Source organism: Pavona decussata, unplaced genomic scaffold (genome assembly GCF_977016875.1).
Source record: "Pavona decussata unplaced genomic scaffold, jaPavDecu1.1 SCAFFOLD_9, whole genome shotgun sequence".
Classification (NCBI taxonomy): domain Eukaryota; kingdom Metazoa; phylum Cnidaria; class Anthozoa; order Scleractinia; family Agariciidae; genus Pavona; species Pavona decussata.
This window is the reverse complement of record NW_028145432.1, coordinates 3,563,595-3,583,425: the sequence shown is the minus strand read 5'-3', so window position 1 is coordinate 3,583,425 and position 19,831 is coordinate 3,563,595. Positions and strand designations below refer to the sequence as shown.

At 37.4% G+C, this 19,831-nt stretch overlaps 3 protein-coding genes across 10 annotated transcripts in view; 1 reads left to right on the top strand and 2 right to left on the bottom strand.

Annotated features, from left to right (window-relative positions):
* LOC146488614 (heparan sulfate glucosamine 3-O-sulfotransferase 2-like) overlaps positions 1-19,300 on the top strand; it is a 44,821-nt gene extending 25,521 nt beyond the window's left edge. Inside the window, exons 2-5 of one of the 8 annotated variants that reach the window (XR_014866480.1) lie at positions 9,080-10,116; positions 11,248-11,290; positions 12,320-12,373; positions 18,280-19,300. Coding sequence is in view for 5 of the 8 variants with exons in the window: in XM_085118891.1 (XP_084975017.1) it covers positions 12,408-13,385 (978 nt within the window). In the remaining 3 variants the exon portion in view is untranslated. Of the gene's footprint in view, positions 1-707; positions 1,366-9,079; positions 10,117-10,909; positions 11,291-12,022; positions 12,196-12,319; positions 15,930-18,279 lie in introns of those variants that run through there. The other 7 variants (XM_085118891.1, XM_085118894.1, XM_085118898.1 and 4 more) reach the window with 7 other exon arrangements.
* LOC146488615 (heparan sulfate glucosamine 3-O-sulfotransferase 5-like) lies at positions 1,374-3,566 on the bottom strand. The gene has a single exon (XM_085118883.1). The coding sequence runs from the start codon at positions 3,432-3,434 to the stop codon at positions 2,385-2,387; it is 1,050 nt and encodes a 349-aa protein (XP_084975009.1). The 5' UTR covers positions 3,435-3,566; the 3' UTR covers positions 1,374-2,384.
* Positions 15,559-19,825, bottom strand: LOC146488613 (uncharacterized). Its single transcript, XM_085118921.1, has 2 exons — positions 19,313-19,825; positions 15,559-17,689 (listed from the first exon to the last, which is right to left on the bottom strand). Exons 1-2 carry the CDS (start codon positions 19,686-19,688, stop codon positions 17,550-17,552), a joined length of 516 nt encoding a protein of 171 aa, XP_084975047.1. The 5' UTR covers positions 19,689-19,825; the 3' UTR covers positions 15,559-17,549.
* Positions 19,826-19,831: the final 6 nt, after the last annotated feature.

Here is a 19,831-nt window from a genome sequence, read left to right as displayed (position 1 = left end):
CTGAGAGATCTTGGAAAGATCTACAAATTGAAGAGATAAAATCATGCCCCCCCCCCCCCCCCTCCTATATGAGACTTGATTTACCACCCCTCAAACTTTTAAAATCATATTTATAGTCTTCTGCTTTTACCTCATGTTAACCCTTTCGCTGGCGTTTGCCTGGATGTGACTTTGATCGATTTTAGTATAATTCCATCGTGTTTATTACTAACCGATCACACCATGATAGGGGATATGAAACTTTCAGTACCGCCTTTCCTCTTGAAAAAAATAACTGTTGTCGTTTTCTACTAATTGCACTCGACCCTTCAGATTTCACCTAGGCTTCTTTTCGTCAATTGATAATTTTGGTCGATAGAGATGTTCATTGTAATTTTCATATTTTTCCGTTACTTCTAGTAGTTTTGAAGAGCATTAAGAAAGTTATAAAAGAAAAGCATTGCGTATTTATCAAACGCGGGGAGTGAATCGCATTACGAATTCCGTTAACCAACCAATCGCATGAGGAAGGCTTGCGTTAGCCTACATGAACAGTTGACTAGAGGTTGACAGTAAGTTTCATAACAAACTCCAGCAAATAAAAAAGCAACGCGAGGAGTTCTAACATGGAGGTTCTGTTAACCAAGCTGCACTGCAAACTTTTCGTTGAACACCAGTTATTGAATGATTGCTGAATACGAGTTAGACTCTTATTTGTGTTCTAACAGAAGACGCCTTAACTCGTTAAAAAACGTTGAGAAAGAGGAGGAAGCTCTGATTGAGTTGTGGTCACGGTACGAGTGCCTGTGATGTATCATTTTCTGAACAACAGTCAGCCAGAAAAACCCTTCACTTTTCACCCGTGGTATGTAAAGTGTCACTCCTTTTTCTTCACTATATTTTGAAGACATACCGGCCGGCTTGGCACCACCGCCGTTCAATCTCGCCCAAATCGCACTGGATCGCTGCTGGTTTGGTACTCGCTATTTTTCGGCCTTGTGACCTCGAGGAAAAAAGTTGAATTCATTTAAAATGTGCGACAAAAAATCCCATACCATACCCCAGCTTTTATTCAGACACCGCATTAGTTTTAAAGCAATAGCTGGTGGGGTCGTCATAAAATTTGGTGAAATTTTACTTTGAATTTCTCCAAGAATCCAGTCTTTCTAGAAAACTTCAAGTTGGGTTTAACAAAGGCAAAGCCGGGAGTGGCAAAGGAGCTAAGACGATTCCTTAAGGGGGAACACCAAACGATGCTATTGATGGGGAGTTTGTAACTGTTATATAACTTTAATAAAATGATAAATGACATGTCTACCACCTTTAACTATAACTGACAAGTGACAACAGGTTCGACAAAACCCCTTTTTTCCCCTTTTCCAAATTTGTAAATTTATAATTTCCGATTCTGAGTATAATCTGAGTCGATGACCTAGAGCAGACTTTGCAATCGGTTGTGGGGTTAACCGCGTACAATTTAACAGTGAAAATTCTTGCTGATAGATTACATGAATTTATGCTTCTAATATCACTCGGCAGATTATTCCATTTAATTGCTCTCCTATATACCTAAAGCCGGTGACACACTACGCGATTTTATACGCCGATCGCCGCGATCGGCGTATGAAAATCGCCGATATCTGGCGTGTCAGATATCGGCGATTAAATTCGCCAAGTGTGCCCGTTCCCGCGATTTTCTACGCTCGTCGCTGAGAATCGCCAGTAAAGTCAACCAATCAGGTTGGGCGCTTTTATCACATGTCTTTTCAAAACGCCCCTCGATGGAGTCCGGAAACGAGGTTGAAGTGCCACAGTCGCCGCGATCGGCGAAAAAAATCGCCAAGTGTGTCTGGATCAATCGGTGGCGAAAATCGCATGCGAATAAAATCGCCAGGTGTGTCCGCATCAATCGGTGGCGAACGCGAATAAATCGCCAGGTGTGTCGCCGGCTTAATAGAAAATTTTTCCATAATTGGTTCTTCTAAATCCAATATATACTTTTGCTGCTCATCGTGTATGTATATTTTCGTTAAGAAAAGAAATTATTAAAATAAACTGGAAGATTATTGTGATGATACGAACATATGAAAATTGCTGTCAGGTATGTATGTGTTTTCCTGCGTATTAAAAGACGAGCTCAGGGTAGTTTTCACGCTTAAGCTAAATTTTAAATGAATTCTACCGTTTCGTGACAAAGCTTATTGCACAGAATACTTCATTTCCTAACACTTTGGTTCTCACATTACAAAGGTGTAGAAAGGATTTGTTCCCGTTGTAATTTTTAGCTTCCTTCGCTCGTATATCCCCACTCCTCTCTCAGCCACACCCAACCCCCCCCCCCCCCCCGCCCTCCCATCGTCCCGTATTACCGTTTGACATGTCTTCGAGTGTCTTAACCCCGCTGGTTAGGGCCACCCAAAGTTTCGTCCAATAGCTCTGTAAAAGTGTTCGTTTAGTGGCCTGTAGAAGTCACGCAACAATGTCACGACATCTTCATTGACAGGGGGGTGGGGTCTTCCCTTAGAATTCGACAAGCATCCAGACAGATCCCCTTCTTTTTGTGTAGCGCGGACTAGACACAGGAAACCCTTAGTTTCGTTGTAGTAAAATAAATTTTCGTTGATAAATGGCTTCAGACCCAAGAAATTCTCTACGGATTGCATTTCATGGACCGGATTCTTAACCAGCTGTTCGCCGCTAATGAAGTGAATCTGTTCAAGTGGAAAGTACTCCAGCCATTTGTTCAAATGATCCACATAGATACCAGTGGTCACTATGGAACTCGTTTTACGAAGAATGCGGTGCTGCGGATCTTCAGTGATGTATTGCTCAAAGGATCTCAACGTACCGTTAGATTTCTCAAACAACTGAGCATAATCTGAAATAGCTCGGACCGTGGGATCACGTACCACCACTAAGAGTTTCATGGAAGGAGACATCTTAAAAACTTGATTGGGGACGTCTTCAGTTACGAAATAAGCAGGTGTTTTCTCGATTGTGGTTTGGCTTGAGAGAGACAGTGGCATCTGCTCCCTGTACCACTCACTCCCAAGAATATAGTTTTCCTGCCGATCGAAAAAGTGCACCTCTCGAGGACATACTCTCACGTTTGGATGACGCGACAGAAAATTAAGGATAGCCCTTGTGCCCCCTTTCCTTATTCCGATCACAAGAGCGTTTGGTAGGCGTCGTTTCCATTCCATTTCATTTTCTGCGTCAATATAAAGTATGTCTCTTGTGTCTTCCACCGCATTTCCACTTTGATCCAAAAACGGTGGGATGGTTTCTAGTAGCTGCACGTATGGTGATCTGTTGGAGCTATAGTTTTTGCGTGGATCAATCGTTATTGATTCGTCAGATTGAAATCGCATGTGAATAAGGTAGCATAAAACGGCTGCTGTAACGAAAATACACACACACAAAATCACCCTCCGTTGATGCACTCTCCTAGTCATTTCTTAGGCTTTGGTCCTGATTCCTTTAGCTCTCTTTTATAAGAGTTTCCTGATAAGGGTTCTATGATTAGCCACTTGGTTCACACCACTGTTGATAAAAGAATGAAAGAACAAGAATCAAATTAGTTTCTGTGTTTTCTTTGTCTGTGTCTCTAATAATAATAATAATAATAATAATAATAATAATAATGCTAGCGGGGTGCTCTGCTCTGAAAGTCCTCTTCTTCGAGATGACGAGGGATCTGAGGCTTATTGATTCAGTCCCTCCCTGGTACTAGTGTGCAGTGCCCAAAGCAGTCTATGAGTCATATGAGGCATTGGCGTTTTGGGATGTCCCAGTTTATGCGGAACACACCATCGTCAAGGCTAACAGAGTGGACGCTCGATTTGTGGACCACAAGAATAAGATGGTGTGGAGATGTCCTGTCCGTGGATGGAGCATCGGGAAAAGAAGTCCGAGGAGAAGACGGTCAAGTACTGGCCACTGCGATTCGAGCTGAAGAAGCAGTACCCTGGCTATGACGTTGAACAATGTAACATCATCATTGACGTGCTGGGGGGATGGTCAAGGGATGTAGACCTGACAATGAGGAAGCTTTTTGGCAACAGGGGCCATGACGTATTGAGAAGGATGCAGAAGGCTACCATCTCGAGTTCCAGTTTCAACATAGTGAGAACTTTCAAAGCTACCGTCAATTGACTTTCCCTGAGGGAATAGCATAGGAGCTCAATATGGTTTTAGTATTAGAGAGCTTTAGATTGTCTGTAAGATTTTTATATTTATCGCCAATTTTTTTTAACTTAGCAGTTTTCTTTTTATAGTTCCTTAAGATCGCATAGGTTATGCTGCGCGCCCTATGTGGTTCTATTTTAGCATCCATACGTTTATCAACTGCACATAATAATAATAATAATAATAATAATAATAATAATAATTTTTAATTAATAATAAATAATCTTTATTAACATTTTCCAAGCTATTTACAAGTTAAAAGTTCTAATTCACATTAACATATTCCAAGCTATTTACAAGTTAAGGAAAAAACAAAAGTCATAAACTTACAAAAAGCTATTCTCATTTGCAATAAAAACTCATATGATCACATTCTGAATAATAATAATAATAATAATAATAATAATAATAATAATAATAATTTACATAATCATTACTTCAATTATTTAAATTTAAAAACTATTCGATAAACCATCAAACTATACTATAAAAAAATAAATAATAATAATAATAATAATAATAATAACATTAATAATAATAAGATTTTTATATTTTATCGCTATTTTTTTTTAACTCAGCAGTTTTCTTTTTATAGTTCCTTAACATCGCATAGGTTACGCTGCGCGCCCCATGTGGTTCTATTTTATTTTTTTAACTGCACATAATAATAATACTAATAATGTGTCAGTCGGGACTGCTTGAGATACCATAGTTGATCAGCGGGGGAGCTAATTGTTATCAAGAAAGGGGAGCAATATGCCAAAACCATATCATGGATGAGAAGCAGAATTTCATTCGCACTATTAAGATCTGTACTCGTCTGTCTTAGAGGTTTTAGGGCAATACGAAGAATTCAACGTGACATCAAGAACGTGGAAAACTGCAGAAGGAGCCATTTGAGAGATGCTTATTTTATTTTTTTATTTTATATATTTTTTTAGTCAAGTGGAGCTGATTTTAAAATACTGAATTTCATTTAACTTTTTTAAACAAATTCCGTTACATTTACAGCTGATTCGTTCCATTATACTCATTTATTCATTTAACAAACCTGCGACACAAGATTAATAGGTCGGCATGCCCTTAAAATCTGTAATTATCTTTTTTTAAAATTCTATCATCTTTTTATTTATGATTTGAACATTGTTTTAAGTGCCTATGAAGCGAAAATTATTTTTGTGTAGTTGTAAAATTTGCACTTTAACATATACGATTTCGAAGTTTTAGTGTGCTGGGGTAAAAATTGTGGATTTTACGGACGCTCAATGTTGGGCTATTTTGCTTTCAAAAATGGTCAGAGGACTGGGTCGCGTTTTATGCCGAATTCCAAGTTGTGACGTCACTTTGGTGCCAAAAGCTTTGTTTACTTTCATTCCGTTCTTGCTGCCAAAAAGGATTGTAGAAAGAGAAAAGCATGTCTAGCGATTCTGTGAACGATCGAGTCTGGCAACTCTCTTTGTTACGGACGAAAGCAACGCAATATCGCCCTCGCTGTTGCTTATCTTTCCTCTCTTCCGCCATGATGAATTGGAATTCTTGGCACCAACGTGACGTCAGCGGTTATTGTCACCTGGTATTTTGGCCTCGCGATTCGAATACCATTTTTGAAGGCAAAATAGCCCAACGTTGAACGCTCACAAAATCGGCAATTTTTACCCCAACAATCTCAAACTTTGAAATCCCGTGTTTAAAAGGGTAAATTTTATAACTACCTAAAGACAATTTTCGCTTCATAGGCACTTTAACGAATTTTGTAATTGCGTCACTTTTTCTCTGTAAACATTTGATGAACTGTAAATAAAAGTTTGTTTTCAATGTGTCAGTCATTCAAGCTTGCTGCAATACCGCAGTTTGCTAATTGGGGACACTTATGTAACCTATTCAGTATGGAGATCTAAATCCTAGAATCATATTAAAATGGTATAAGATGAAATAGCCGAATACTCCTCTCGCCGCCTGTCTCTCTGACTCTCTCTATCCAGTTCCGTTCCTCTTAAACACAGCCCTTGAAACCCACAGTAAATACGAAATATAATCTTCGAATTAATGGTAATAATTGTTTCTTTGAAAACATCGGACTGAGCATATGAAGAGAAGACTAAGAGAGCTTTTGCTTTTGCTTGCAACGACGCTAAGCTGTGGAGCCGTTCGGCGACCTCCTTTTCCTTCAAACGAGCGCTATCATCTGTTAACTGGCCGGTATCCGTAGTCTTTTATTTGATATACAGTTCATAGAACGCCTTTTTACTGGTATTAGTATATACCACACAAGTGAATGGTACTTTTCGCTGCGCTGATTGGCTAACTCGGAGGTGATTAGCCCACTACTTTTCACCTCTGAGCAGCCCATGAGAAACAAGATGGCTTCCCGTTTCTCTACGGTTACTTAAGAGGAAATTATTTAGTTAAACGAGGCGGCTGTTAAAACAAATACATAAATGGCAACAAAGTTTGATTTGACGGCATTAAATAGTAACTTATTTAATCTTTTCAACCTCATATTCTAAGGTGAAAAATGAAAATACAATCCCTTGTTTACGAAAACTGCAGAGCACTAAAATTACAATGAAAACAATGAAACATCTAAATTTTTCAGCATGGTTTCAACAACAACACGAATTTCACAGAAAAATTGAAGAAATGACACCGTAGGAAATTGAACTAAATAAATGTCTCCAAAAGTTTTAGTTGTCTGCAAGAAAGCGAGACGGAACTTTCTACAATAAGAAATCGCTTACCACGTGACGCGCGAGATTTTAAAATTTCATACCATTTGTCGGTATATTGTCAGGATAAATAATTTTTTGGTTCACTAGTTATTCAGCTTGTGTGGTATATACTAAAACAATTATTCACCGAAGTGGAGGTGAAAAGTGGTGGATATTAACCTCGCCGCTTCCCGGCTCGGTGTATATCCATCACTATTCACCTCCACTTCGGTAAATAATTGTTACTTATTTTAATGCTGGTCTTCCATATAAAACAGTTTCGTAAAGTTACGGTGGGTTGGAACCCGTAGGGTAATTAAAGTGTCAATCAATCAATCAATCAATCAATGAATCAATCCATGTAAAATCCCTGTAAAAGTATTCTATATTTACTTGAGATGTGACTTCGTAAGAGCGGAGGTCGATTACTGAGCACTACACAAATACAATACTGAGCTTACTAGAGGTGGCAGCTCAGTTTTTCTTTTGTCGGAGCAAAAATATGAAATTCCATGTCCTTTAACATCAGATCTGCAACCACGCTCTCCGCCTTTATAGCACAGATCAACAATCTCGCTGTCTTCTTGTAAGTGAATATCAATAGAGCCGTGAACACTGCATATTAGGAGTAGTCAATTTTTATAACACGGCTTTTTGTAAAGCAATTCATTTTACCGATCTGAATTGGATTCATTCATTCATTCATTCATTCATTCATTCATTCATTCATTCATTCATTCATTCATTCATTCATTCATTCATTCATTCATTCATTCAGTCAGTCAGTCAGTCAGTCAGTCATTCAGTCATTCAGTCATTCAGTCATTCAGTCAGTCACTCATTCATTCATTCATTCATTCATTCATTCATTATGATCATTCATTCATTCATTCATTCGTTCATTCATTCATTCATTCATTCATTCATTCATTCATTCATTCATTCATTCGTTCGTTCGTTCGTTCGTTCGTTCGTTCGTTCTTTCGCTCGTTCGTTCGTTCGTTCATTCATTCCCTGTGTCTCTCGCTCTCCCTCTTTGTCTTGTTTTTAATTTAATTTAATCACGGTAAAAACATTACAGTGTAGTTGGGAATGAATTAAAAGAATAGCTGATTTACATGTTTGCCGTGTGAGAGTACGAGGAAAACATTAGACAATTTTATTTTCTTATTATATTTGGTCGCTCTGACGTTATGTGGAAGGCTATTCTACTACAATGCCCCGATGTAGTTTGTAATATACCAGTGAAGGCTGAATAAATAAATCTGTATAAATGTAATGCTCGAATCCCGTTCAAGCCTGAATTTTTTTTCAGGCTTTCTTTTCGCAACCGCTTTTAAGCGGAGTAACTACGAGGATCTTTCTTCTATTTGATGTTTCATCCGCAGTTCAAAATATATGTTTCATATTTACTTTTATTGATCTGGGATTGGTGCCCGCACTGTTTAACAATTTGGCGAGGATTCATTGTCATTTTTGTGCGTCGTTCATGCTACTAACGGTAATAACCTACTGGTGCCATCGTCTACCGTCAGTAACAATTCTTTTTTAATTCCCTAGTTCACGTGAGATAATTATGAAGGAACAAAATAATAAAATACATGATGTTGATCAATTCAATATGGGTTTGCTTTTCATAATGATTTGTAAACAGGTATTAAACTACACACGAAAAACCATGTTTTAGATAACGAATTTTGCTTCTTACCTTGAGGTGCATCAGATAATAGTTTTCCGTAAATGGATACAATTTCTTGAATCATTGGCAGCTGGTGATCTGTTCGTTGTCGCTGAAGTCCTACACTTGTCTTAAAGGCGGTGAAGTTTGAATTTCAGTAGAATATGAAACTCGGAGTTTGATGTCACTCCAGTGATTTGCAAACCACTGAATCAGGCCTGCCTCAAATCAAATGAAGGTTAAACTGACTCCAAACAGGAGAATGCGGTATCATGAGGCTCCACGAAAACTTCATCTCACAAAGACCGTGTATTTAATTTAACTGATCCACTCACTGCAAATTGACACTTGTACATATCATTAAACAGCTAAAATGTTTAAAATACTTATTTAACCATTATGTTGTCAAGGAGCTGTTCACTTTTTCGAAGGACGCGTTTTTTCTTTTGTTTCATTTCATACGGCCACTTGTGTGTCTTGCTTATTTGTACAAAGATAAGCCTCACGAAATGTTTTAAATCAACAGGAGTCCTTTTGTTTGAGGAAGTTCATCTACATGGAAATAAATGGACTGGCGCTCATCAATAACAGGTCCTACAGTCCCGCTTGACTCAGGGCTTGCAAACGGAGAAGTCAGGATTACCATGGAAATGGTGTCACATAATGAGGAAGGTTTTAGCATGATTATGTATGTCGGCACAATTGTTGTTTTCTTGATAAAAAAATAAACAGACACAGTCAACTGTAAAAAAAACAGCAAAGCTATAGAAACGTCACTTATCCGGCGTTTCCTTTTTAGTACTGATCCTGGGTTGTCAATTTTCACTGAATAAATTTTGACTTTTAAAATATATACAATAAAGAAGGGATGAGTATTTTAGTATTTCAGAATCATTATGAAAAGTAAGATAGGGTCAAATTTGTCTCGATCACAAAATTTTCACATAAACATTCGCTAAGGCGAGGGTTTGTCTTGGGTACCATGTAAACCATCCTCGGAAACCCAGGCCGGCACAAAGTTGGGTAAGAAGGAAATCAAAACGGGTAAATTTGCGAGAAAGAACGAGCTCAGATGCATGTAAATAGGCTCTTAAAACAGTTAGAACTTGAAGAAATGCAAAGGAATAACTTTAATACACGAAGGAATACTGAAATCACGTTATTTCCTGCCATTCATGGCATTCTGGCCCCGGTTGTTCAAAAAGCAGATAACTTTGTCCACTGGATAAGTCGCTATGCAGGGGTTAATGTACTGTCTGTACTCTTACCAACGCTTTTGGTAAGTTTTGCACACAATCCTATTCTTAAATTTGACATATATTTCTTCTCTATTCACAAATTACAGGACTATTGGGAAAATCTTGCACACATTTTATCTGCCGGATAGCGAACTATCCAGTGTTTTAATAAAATTATCCGTCTTTTGAACAACCGGTGTGTGTTGGAGCCTCGCTGCCAAAAGCGTGGGGCCCTGGGGACGAGTTTTCATTGTCATTCGATACTTTCAGCTTGTGGGGATATTTGGCCCTTTCTCGTTTCTCGGATGAAACGCGAATTATACAGGTAGGATTGCCTTTGTTTTGTTGTATGTAATTATCAGAACAAGCATTGTCATGTAAAATGAATTTTCTTTAACCTTTCTAGAAAAGTGATGAGTTTTTTTTTCAAAATTCACTGATTTCAAGTGTTTTATTCGTTAATTAACTTACAATTCCCGGGGTAATCGAAACTGATTGTTCAAAAGGATGTTCATTGAATCGATATCATCCAGCGAGAAAAAATAATCAGTATACTTAATTTCTATGCTTTTATTTACAAAGGAGTTAATGGAAAATTACTGCACTAGTTACTGTTCTGTGTGCACCGTAAGGGCCTGGTAATCACTAATGACATGATGACCTCTAGCTCGGTGTGTTAGGTCTTGCATTCTTTACAAAAGGCATGTTTGCATACCTGCAATCTTGGACAGAATTAAAAAAAAAATTAACCCCCTCCCCGCAAAATCAATAATGAATTCGTTCACATTTAGCAAAATGCACCATTTTCCATTTTTCATTTCAATTGTCCAAGATTTGTGTCTTGGATTTATAAGTGACAAAACAAAAGGAGAGACTAATTTAGAAGGTGATTTGTCAACACATCCCGATATATAGTAATTGCTCTGACACAGTCATACACATCACAGCTATAACATTCTACCTCTACCAAAGTAATGACTCAGGTGACCTGGCTGTAAGAGGATGATCCTTGTGAAAACAGTAATTAAGATCCCATGAAGTTATAGCTTGTTCTAGTGCGGTGTTAAAAATGCCACGGCAAAGTCCCAACTTATACAATACCCTTTGAATTGACAACATTTTTTTCAAATTGCTGTAAATTATTGGAAAAAGGTGTCATCAATGAAGGTGAAGTATTTGTGATAGGGTGCAGAGAACAATCAGTGGTATTTCTCTGGAGTTAATAATTAAAGCTAGAGAGTCTGTATAAGTGACATATGAAACAAACTTGTCAAGAAATTCCTCCACTCATATAGTTAGAAGTTTTTTTTTGCATGACCAAAAAGACAATTCTGACGCTAGAGTAAAGGACATTAATTATTTTTGGAAACACACAACATTCATATACTTAAATGATAAATTGACCCCCCAGAGGAAAAAAACGTAACTTTTGCTGACTTTTTTTCTTTCTTTTCAGTGAGGAAAATAAGGAAGTTTCAGCTGTTAAATGGAACTTAATGGTAGGTTATAATTCTTAACAAATTTGAGATGTGAATAATATTATAGGTATCATCAATCATTTTTTATGATTTGCTCTCCAACCAAGGTATTTTTTGCTCTACTTAAATGTTTCATTTGTTGAACAATGAAGAAACCAAAAGCATTAAAAGACCCTGCTGAATATTGCTGTGTGCATGCACAGCAATTAAATCTTTCATATTCAATATAGTAAGTTGTAAGGGTGACAAAACAATGGTCTTTCAAAGCATACGAAGCTCACAAAATTCCAGTCAAAAGTGTACGTGTCTCACAGTCTTGATTTGTTGGATGTGCAAGGCTATTTCAGAGTCTCAATTACTTTTGCCAGGCTAACAAAGCCTCACTCCTGCAAGAGTAATGGTAGTCTTTCCAGTCTCAAATTTCCCTTTTACCACCCCTTAGTTTGATACTGTAATGTTTTATCTGCGGCTTTAAATTAAACTAGTAATAATCCAAGATTAGGGAGTACGATTGATGTCACCAGGCTCTCTCTCCTTTGCCAAGTTGGCGATGGTATCATCCACCCTTGCAAAATCTGTGGGGATGCCAGATATGCGTCCCAATATCTATTCATTCAATCAGCGTTGTCCCATACAACCTTGACTCCAATCTGTATTAGGGGTGTTTTCTCTCTCGTTCAATGCAATAATAATTAAAAAATAAATAAAATAATAAGTGGGAATTTCAGTGGCTCTTGCATCCACTGTTTCCAGGTCAAAGTGGAATTTGGTAATGTTGGTTTTTGTGGAGGGAGGAAAACCGGAGTACCCAGAGAAAAACCCTCATAGCAGGGATGAGAACCAACAACAAACTCAACCCATGTATGGCATCGACACCGGGAATCGAACTCTTATTCACTCTGCTGTTGAGGCCACATTGGTGGGAGGTGAGTGCTCTCACCACTGCGCCATCCCTGTTCCAACCCATACAATTTTCCTATTGCTGTCCATATGCCCTTTTCCCACTTCTTGGTTGCATTTCTAATCTGGCTTTGAATTTTTCTTTCATAGAGCTTTTGCCTGAACTCATACCATGCAAAGAAATTTTGCCTCCTGATTAACAAGGTTAGCAGCCAAGGAGCAGTTTACAGCTTTAGCAATGCCCTTTGCATACAAGAGCCTGAGGTGTTTAGCTGTAGTTGTCATTCTGTTAGTCTTAACCATCTTCTTTGTATATTGTGTAACATTTTATACCAATGCAGAGGGAACAAACAAAGACTTGAACCATTTGGAGGATAGTAGCAAGAAACATTTTATTCTTCATGGAACAAATGATGGCACAATTAGCTTCAAAAAGCGTTTGCCAAATGCAATCATAATTGGTTCAAACAAGTCAGGCACCAGAGCATTGCTAGTTTTCCTTAAAATACACCCAGACATCAGGGCTTGCCCAAATGAGGTACACTTTTTTGACCAAGAGGAGAACTATTCTCATGGCCTGGAGTGGTACAGACAGAGAATGCCCAAGTCCAATCCAAATCAGTTGACCATTGAGAAAACTCCTGCTTACTTCATAACAAGACGTGTTCCTGAGCGTGTGTTTAACATGTCCAAGGAATTAAAACTCTTGGTGATTGTGCGAGATCCAACAGAACGAGCCATTTCAGAATATACACAATTAGCATTGAAATCCAATAATTCTCTCCCGAAATTTGAAGAATATGTTTTGAAGGGTAAGAATATTATTTACAAAGAGAAAGGTGTTGTGAAATCTGGAGTTTACATCAGACATCTGCAGCACTGGATGGAATTTTTCCCACTTTCTCAGATTCATTTTGTTAGTGGAGAGCAGCTTGTCAAAAACCCAGCTGCAGAGTTAAAACTGGTGGAACAGTTTCTGAACTTGAGGCCAATAATAACTGACAATAATTTTTATATTGACAAGACAAAGGGATTTCCTTGCTTCATTGGCAAAATTGGATTGGATGGAAAGAAGAAAACTGGCTGCTTAAAAGGCAACAAAGGCAGAAAGCATGTTCCAGTTCAGAGTCATGTGAGAACTCTGCTGCAGGACTATTACCGGCCATTTAACCAGGATCTGTACAAAGTTGTCAAACGGAATTTTCACTGGCCATGAATCTGATCACACCAATACCCACTGTTCTTTGATCGGGCATTTTAAGGAGTCTGATAGTATTTCAAATACTAGTCTTCCATGCATTTGTTTTCAACTTCCTCAAATGACTTTCTGAGAGTGTATAGGAATGTGAGTTCTAACGTAATCAGATTTCACCATTTCCCAGAGTTAATCGACCGTACTGAAAAAGATGGCAACTGGTATATTTAGCCATAATTTATAGTGTACGAAAACCCTAAAAACACTCATAAAAACACACAGAAAAGTTATTAGAACTTGACCTAGCATACATAATGTTGTTAGTCTAGGGGCAAATTTTACAAAAATATGGTTTTCTATGTGCCTATTGGCTCAGTTGGGGTGGCAAGGTATTGTGGTAAAATGTACAGCCACCATCTTTTTTTCGACGGTGGATTTCATCTGTCAATTTGGAGGAGGGTAGAGGAAGGGGGGAGGAGGAATGGCAATCAGATTATCATAGTTTCATATAATTTATGCAAAAATTGGCATGTCTCCTTTCCCTTCATAATTACTCTCTCTATAGCGGTTTTCAATCGAGTGTCGAAAGTAATTTCACATTTGCTTTGGTTTAGCTTTACTAGACTCTATGATTGGTTGGTAAAGTTCACACCATTTTCTCAACCAATGGGAAGCCAAGCTTTGCCTAGTCACATGCCTTTTCCCACACTGGATGCAGGATACATGTTTTTGCTTCAATTCTGATTGGCTTGTTGTGTTGTTTACATCTGTTGTGATTGGCCAGAGAAATTACTTTGGTTTTGGTTTTACAACACTCAATTGGAAACTGCTTTCAATAAGCTAAAACATTGGTTGAAAATTTACTGTTGCTCAAATGAAACAAGATTTTGCTAATCCATCAATTTTTGTTGTAAACAAGGATCATGTTTTGGTCCTTGAGATTTGTTTGACTAAACAGCCAGAAATTGTACCATTGAAAAACTTTTTACAAGAAAACTAACATTCTAAATTTATTTTCAACAACTTGAGTCTTATTTTAGTACCTAAGAGATTACTGCAGCAAGTGAAATACTGCTGTAAATGACAAACACCTCTATAATATAGACGTGACTCTGTGCAACAGACTGTTTACTTACTTGTGGAGAGACAGTGTAAACTGTAAATCTGTGATACACACCTTGACCAGTGTTGATATTCCGGTTTGTCTAGATCAATAACTGTAGGTTTCATCCATTACAACTACTCCCCATACTCTCTAAAATTAGTAATTTTTGAACATGAAAGTGGAAATGTTCTCTTAAATACAATGCTTGGTGGCGGGAAACTAAATCTTGCCAATGCACCATGAAGTTTGAAAGAATTCACCCTTTTTTACTTTCTGATTAGGCGACCTTTGTTTGAATGTCCTGACTTTCAGATGGTCATTAAAACATATACTGACTACAGTCAATTGACCAAATATAACAAACACCATTAGAGAGTCAGATTTGGTACCTATAATTTGGAGAGAGATCATGATAGCAGTTTTCAGTAATCCTTCCCTGCCTGGACTTTAACTTCTGCATGTATTAATGGTGTGTCGGAATAAACTTGTGTCCAATGTTAAGACCTCATGAAGAATTTATACTTAAAGGTTCTTTTTCACCAAAAAAATGTATTTATTTTGAAAAAGCCGATCTTTTTGGGGGGTATCTTTTCAAGGACATAGTTTAACCCAATAAAAAAATTATTATTGAAAACCAAAGGACATTGATAACATTAAATTACAACATTTAACAAAATGACAACAACAAAAAAAGCATCACAAAACATAAGGCTTATTGACATCACCAACGTTTGTGCAATATAATTGTTACTTTTGTCAGGATTTTTAATTCCCACCTGTTGCATAGGAGAGGGCGTACTAGTTTTGTAATCTTGTGGTACATTATTTTGTAACATATTGTGCATCAAATACAAACAAAGTAACATTTTATTTACTGACAAATGCCACTTGAGCAAAAATTAAGTTTTTTTTCAGTGAAGGTGAAAAGAAACAGTGTATATCAAACAGCAATATTCAGATCAACTCAGAGCAATCTTTGTATGTGCTTTCCAAACAACACATGTTAAGAAAGTGCTGTATGTTGTTTAGGACAATGTTGTCTTAAGGGTTCCAAATATGAACATGCATAATTTCAAGATTTCAAACATATTATAGTATTAAATTGCAATTTTTTATTAATGGCTTGACTGCCACCCAATATTTTATTATAATTAAAAATAATATTATATATTAATTTTTACTTCCGCTGGGGACAATAGAATTACATGTAATAAAAATTATATATATTATCTAAAACATTAAAAGAAAATGATATTTATATTGTAAACATTCTTCAACATACATTTGACTCGTAAACAAGCTAAAATGACTGGTTACTGCACCCTTATAAAATTAAAATGTAGCAACCTTATAAAATTAAAATGTAGCACTGCTATATAATTTTATAATATAGTGTTGTGTATAACATTATTATAAATAAAATAAGAAATATGAAATAAAAATTCTAGTTAGAATTTGTAGTTTCTACTGTATGATACCTGCCCATTTCCCTAAAATTCTTGCAAATAGGTATTGCAATTGAATGGCTCACACATAACTGACTTATGGTGCTATTTAGATTATTTACTTTTCGTTGTTTTGGCTCAGAGTTCTTGCATGTGGCTCTCAATTCCTTTAGAAAACATTGCCCCAAGATCGTCCCATTCTTGTGGTTCACCTGCAGTAAAAACCCATGATCACAGGGAAGATTTCCGTGTTCAACACACAACAAAATGCAAAGCAGCAGATAAAATAGAGGCAACATTTCCTGAAGGAATTGAAGGCATATGCAAAAAATATAAAACACCAAAAGGCGATCTAAAAAGCACTTCAAATTGGCAAACTGTGTTGCACATACAATATTATTATTTATTACACCCTTTTTGAAATCACTGGTGATCCCTGCAATCTGATTGGCTCTCAACAGTGCGATTTATTCCCAAATTGCACCATTTTTTGCTCTAAATCACATCCTTTCTTTATCCCATCAAAATGGAAATGAAGTAACAAAAATAGAATATTAATATTGACAACGATACTCTGTGATTTCAAAATAGGTGTAATTAAGTGGTAATTGAACTATGTGTCGTGCAATTTTGGTCTGAAATCATACTTCAGATGTCAAATCGAACTCGCGCGCGAAATCATGCGTATGATTTCAGACCAAATTGCACTCTACTCAGTTCAATTACCATTATTAACAATGGTTAACAACTGACCCTCCTTGTTATATTAACTGAATTAAAAATGCACACATTTGTCAGAGCAAGACCTTGTACAGCAAGCATTTCAAGCACCTACATGTAGCACTTCTCACCTTTCTACAAGTTCTGGTCCCATTCTTTGTAATTAATTGGTTAATCTTTAAAATTGATCTTATACCAGAAAAATGTTCACACCCCTTCCACAAAAGGGTTTTTTTTTTGCTTGGACGCCCTCCCAACACCCCTGGAAATTCCAATTTAACTTGACACTTTCCATGAACATGTTTGCCTTTCAAGACCCCACTCATTCTTGGAATTTCCAGTGACCTTCTGTGGGCAAGCTATGGATACTATCTGAAGACACAAAATAATATATTACTAGTTTTGCAGAATTTCAAAATTTCATCATGGATAATATTTCTTGTGATAAAAATGATATTATTACATTGTATTTCATATTTTGGCAAATGTTATTATTAAAGTATATACATATCCTAACTTCAGCTATTTGAGATGCAAGGGACTTGGAAAAAAAGCACCATGTATGTAACTTCCATTTAGGAACTTGCCTGGGCTAGTAGCTTGCCCTAGTGGGCTACTGTTTTTTCCACATTAATCTTTTGGCTAGTATCTAAAGGTAGTATGAAGTACTGTTAGATAAAACAATCTACAGGAAAAAGCTTACAAGATGTGGCAAGTGGTGATGGAAACTGATAACAGTAAAGTGTAATACAATGAAAATATTATACTAAACTACAAGGTGTTCCATGATCCCTCCTCATCACTTGTGCTACAGTTTTGCTGTGCACTCCACCATGTTCTTGTTGGCTGGCTATCCCTGTCATCTATGTATTTCCACCACCTGAGTTCTTTTTCCAAGGTTAGGATCCATGAAGGTCATAACAAAGTACATGGTTTACATTTAGAGCTATGCTCGTAATCTGTGTTGCTATTAATGTTGACGTTGCTTTCCCTTGCATCACGGATTTCCTTGCTGCTTGTGGAGAAAGCACCTGATGGTGATGAATATCCTTGCGCTGTCAAAGATAAGGTTGAGTAAATGATAATTTTTACAGGATTCAAACATCCCTAGGAACCCGGGGGGGGGGGGGAGGGGGTACTTGGGTTCAGTTTTGCTGGGTATGTGCCGCTGGCCTCTCAGAGCCCCTGCCCCATTATAGTCTATTTTGTGGCCAGTTATAGACCCCATCTTAGTCACTTTTGGGAAAATGTAATTTTTGCAACCCCAACTAAGTCACTTTCTATTTATGCATCTACTTTATCAATCCTTTAAATAGGTCATCCTAAAATGAATTGAAAGAATGGAATGTAATGCCAAGTGATTGTTACATTTAATAAACAACAACTTCTGAACTTTTTAACCAAGACCATTTTGAATCCCTACATAATAGAATTTTCTTACCCCAAAAATCCGAAAATTTGCGACCCCATTCTAGTAACTCTATTGAAAATGCATCCCCATTCTAGTCAATCCAGTCGTGAAAATGCTACCCCCCCCCCCCCCCCCCGGGGCTAGGAACCCCTCAACTCAAGTGGGAGGCCCAGGTTGTGAAGTTTTAGTGCTGAGCACAAAATTTGTTTGTTGCTTTAATTTGTTTCACCACAGATTTTTCAAACTTGAGCCTTCAGGTGAATGGAACTGCTGGCTACATGGTAAGACATTTTTGAGAATATAATTTAGCAGACAAGGGTTAATATTAATCAAAAGAGCATAAAAAGAGGCATTTCACTTTGTCTGGGATACTAGCAGATCAGTGAGGGATGACGAAATAAGACTTGGTTTGACTTCAGATCAGTCTCCATGTTATTAATTTCAAACATACACGTATATAATTATTATACAGATAGATAGCAAATTTTGTTTTTGTATGTATCAAAACAAAATTTACCACCTGTCTCTGAACACTACACAGGGCACCTTAGATGTTTCTGACCCTAGCAGTATGCAGGGGCCCGTTTCTCAAAAATTCCGATAACTTACCGGGCCCGATAAGTAATTTTGGTGACAAATGTTTCTTAACAGAAGTCAATTTTTGTTAGCTTTGAATACTAAATTTTAACATCTTATTATTCTATGAAAATATTGGTGAAGTACCATGTCTGTAACTGTTGTGTAATCCGCAAAAAAAACATTTAAAAATATACTTAACGGGCCCGGTAAGTTACCGGGACTTTCGAGAAACGGGCCCCTGGACACAGATTAACTTAGTCAATGACCTTCCTGGCCAGGAGGCTCCAAGTAGCTCAGAACTTAAGAACATCGATATCTAATTGGGTTTGATTCCTGTTGTGGACTCCGATTTTTTCTTCATCCCATGCTCATTACAAGATGAATAGATTGTCTTTCTTATCATGACCCAAGCTACATGTAGGGCTCCGTTTTGGGAAAAAAAGCCCCCTAATATCTCCGGCTTACTGAGCCCTCACGAGCCAACATTAAACCCTACAAGTCTCATCACGTAACAGTTTACCGAATGTATAATCGTTCCTAAGTGCAAGTTTATGCTCTCTCAATCATATCATGAGTGCAAACAACACATGATCAGTACAAACACAATTTGATCAGTGTAAACATCCTTTGGTCAGTGTGTATGTACCTGAAAATAATCAGAACAGCCGTACTCTAATATAACACTTACAGCTGCAAGTGACAAATGAATGATCGTCTTTTGAACCCCCAATAAGTTCGATGTAGTTCACGGCACGACCATTACCAAGAAAAGTTCGTTCGTAGTAATCGGAGATTTTCAATTCCTTATCTTTGCCATCGTCCACTCGAAAAACAAACTGATAAACACCAGGTTCGAGAGTTGCGCAGACACAGAAGCTTCCTCCATCTGCATTCCACTGCTCTAGATTGTATGTGGAATACTTCTCGTTTTCATCCACAACAACCTGATCATCATTATCAAAATCATCCTTATAGATGTCCTCAGCCTTGCTTATAAGAAGTTCTACATGTTTTGTGTCCACATGAGTTTCAGGTTTCCACGCAAAACCTGTGGTTATGTACATCGCTTCTGTAAGCAAGAAAGCTTCCTCATCGGCAACAAAGCTCTTGCACACAAAATTTTTATTGTGAAATGTCAGCTGTGAGCAGTGATCTTATGACTACGTCACGTGATCCCGGGAGAGCACCGAACCGAGGCTAACAAAAA

Excerpts from the sequence above, each read along its gene's own strand:
- LOC146488615 (XM_085118883.1), bottom strand. The coding sequence starts at position 3,434 with ATGACTAGGAGAGTGCATCAACGGAGGGTGATTTTGTGTGTGTGTATT.
- LOC146488613 (XM_085118921.1), bottom strand. The coding sequence starts at position 19,688 with ATGTACATAACCACAGGTTTTGCGTGGAAACCTGAAACTCATGTGGAC. Across the intron at positions 17,690-19,312 it reads TTCATTTGTCACTTGCAGCT|CGCAAGGATATTCATCACCA; the intron begins GTAAGTGTTATA and ends TATCTTTGACAG.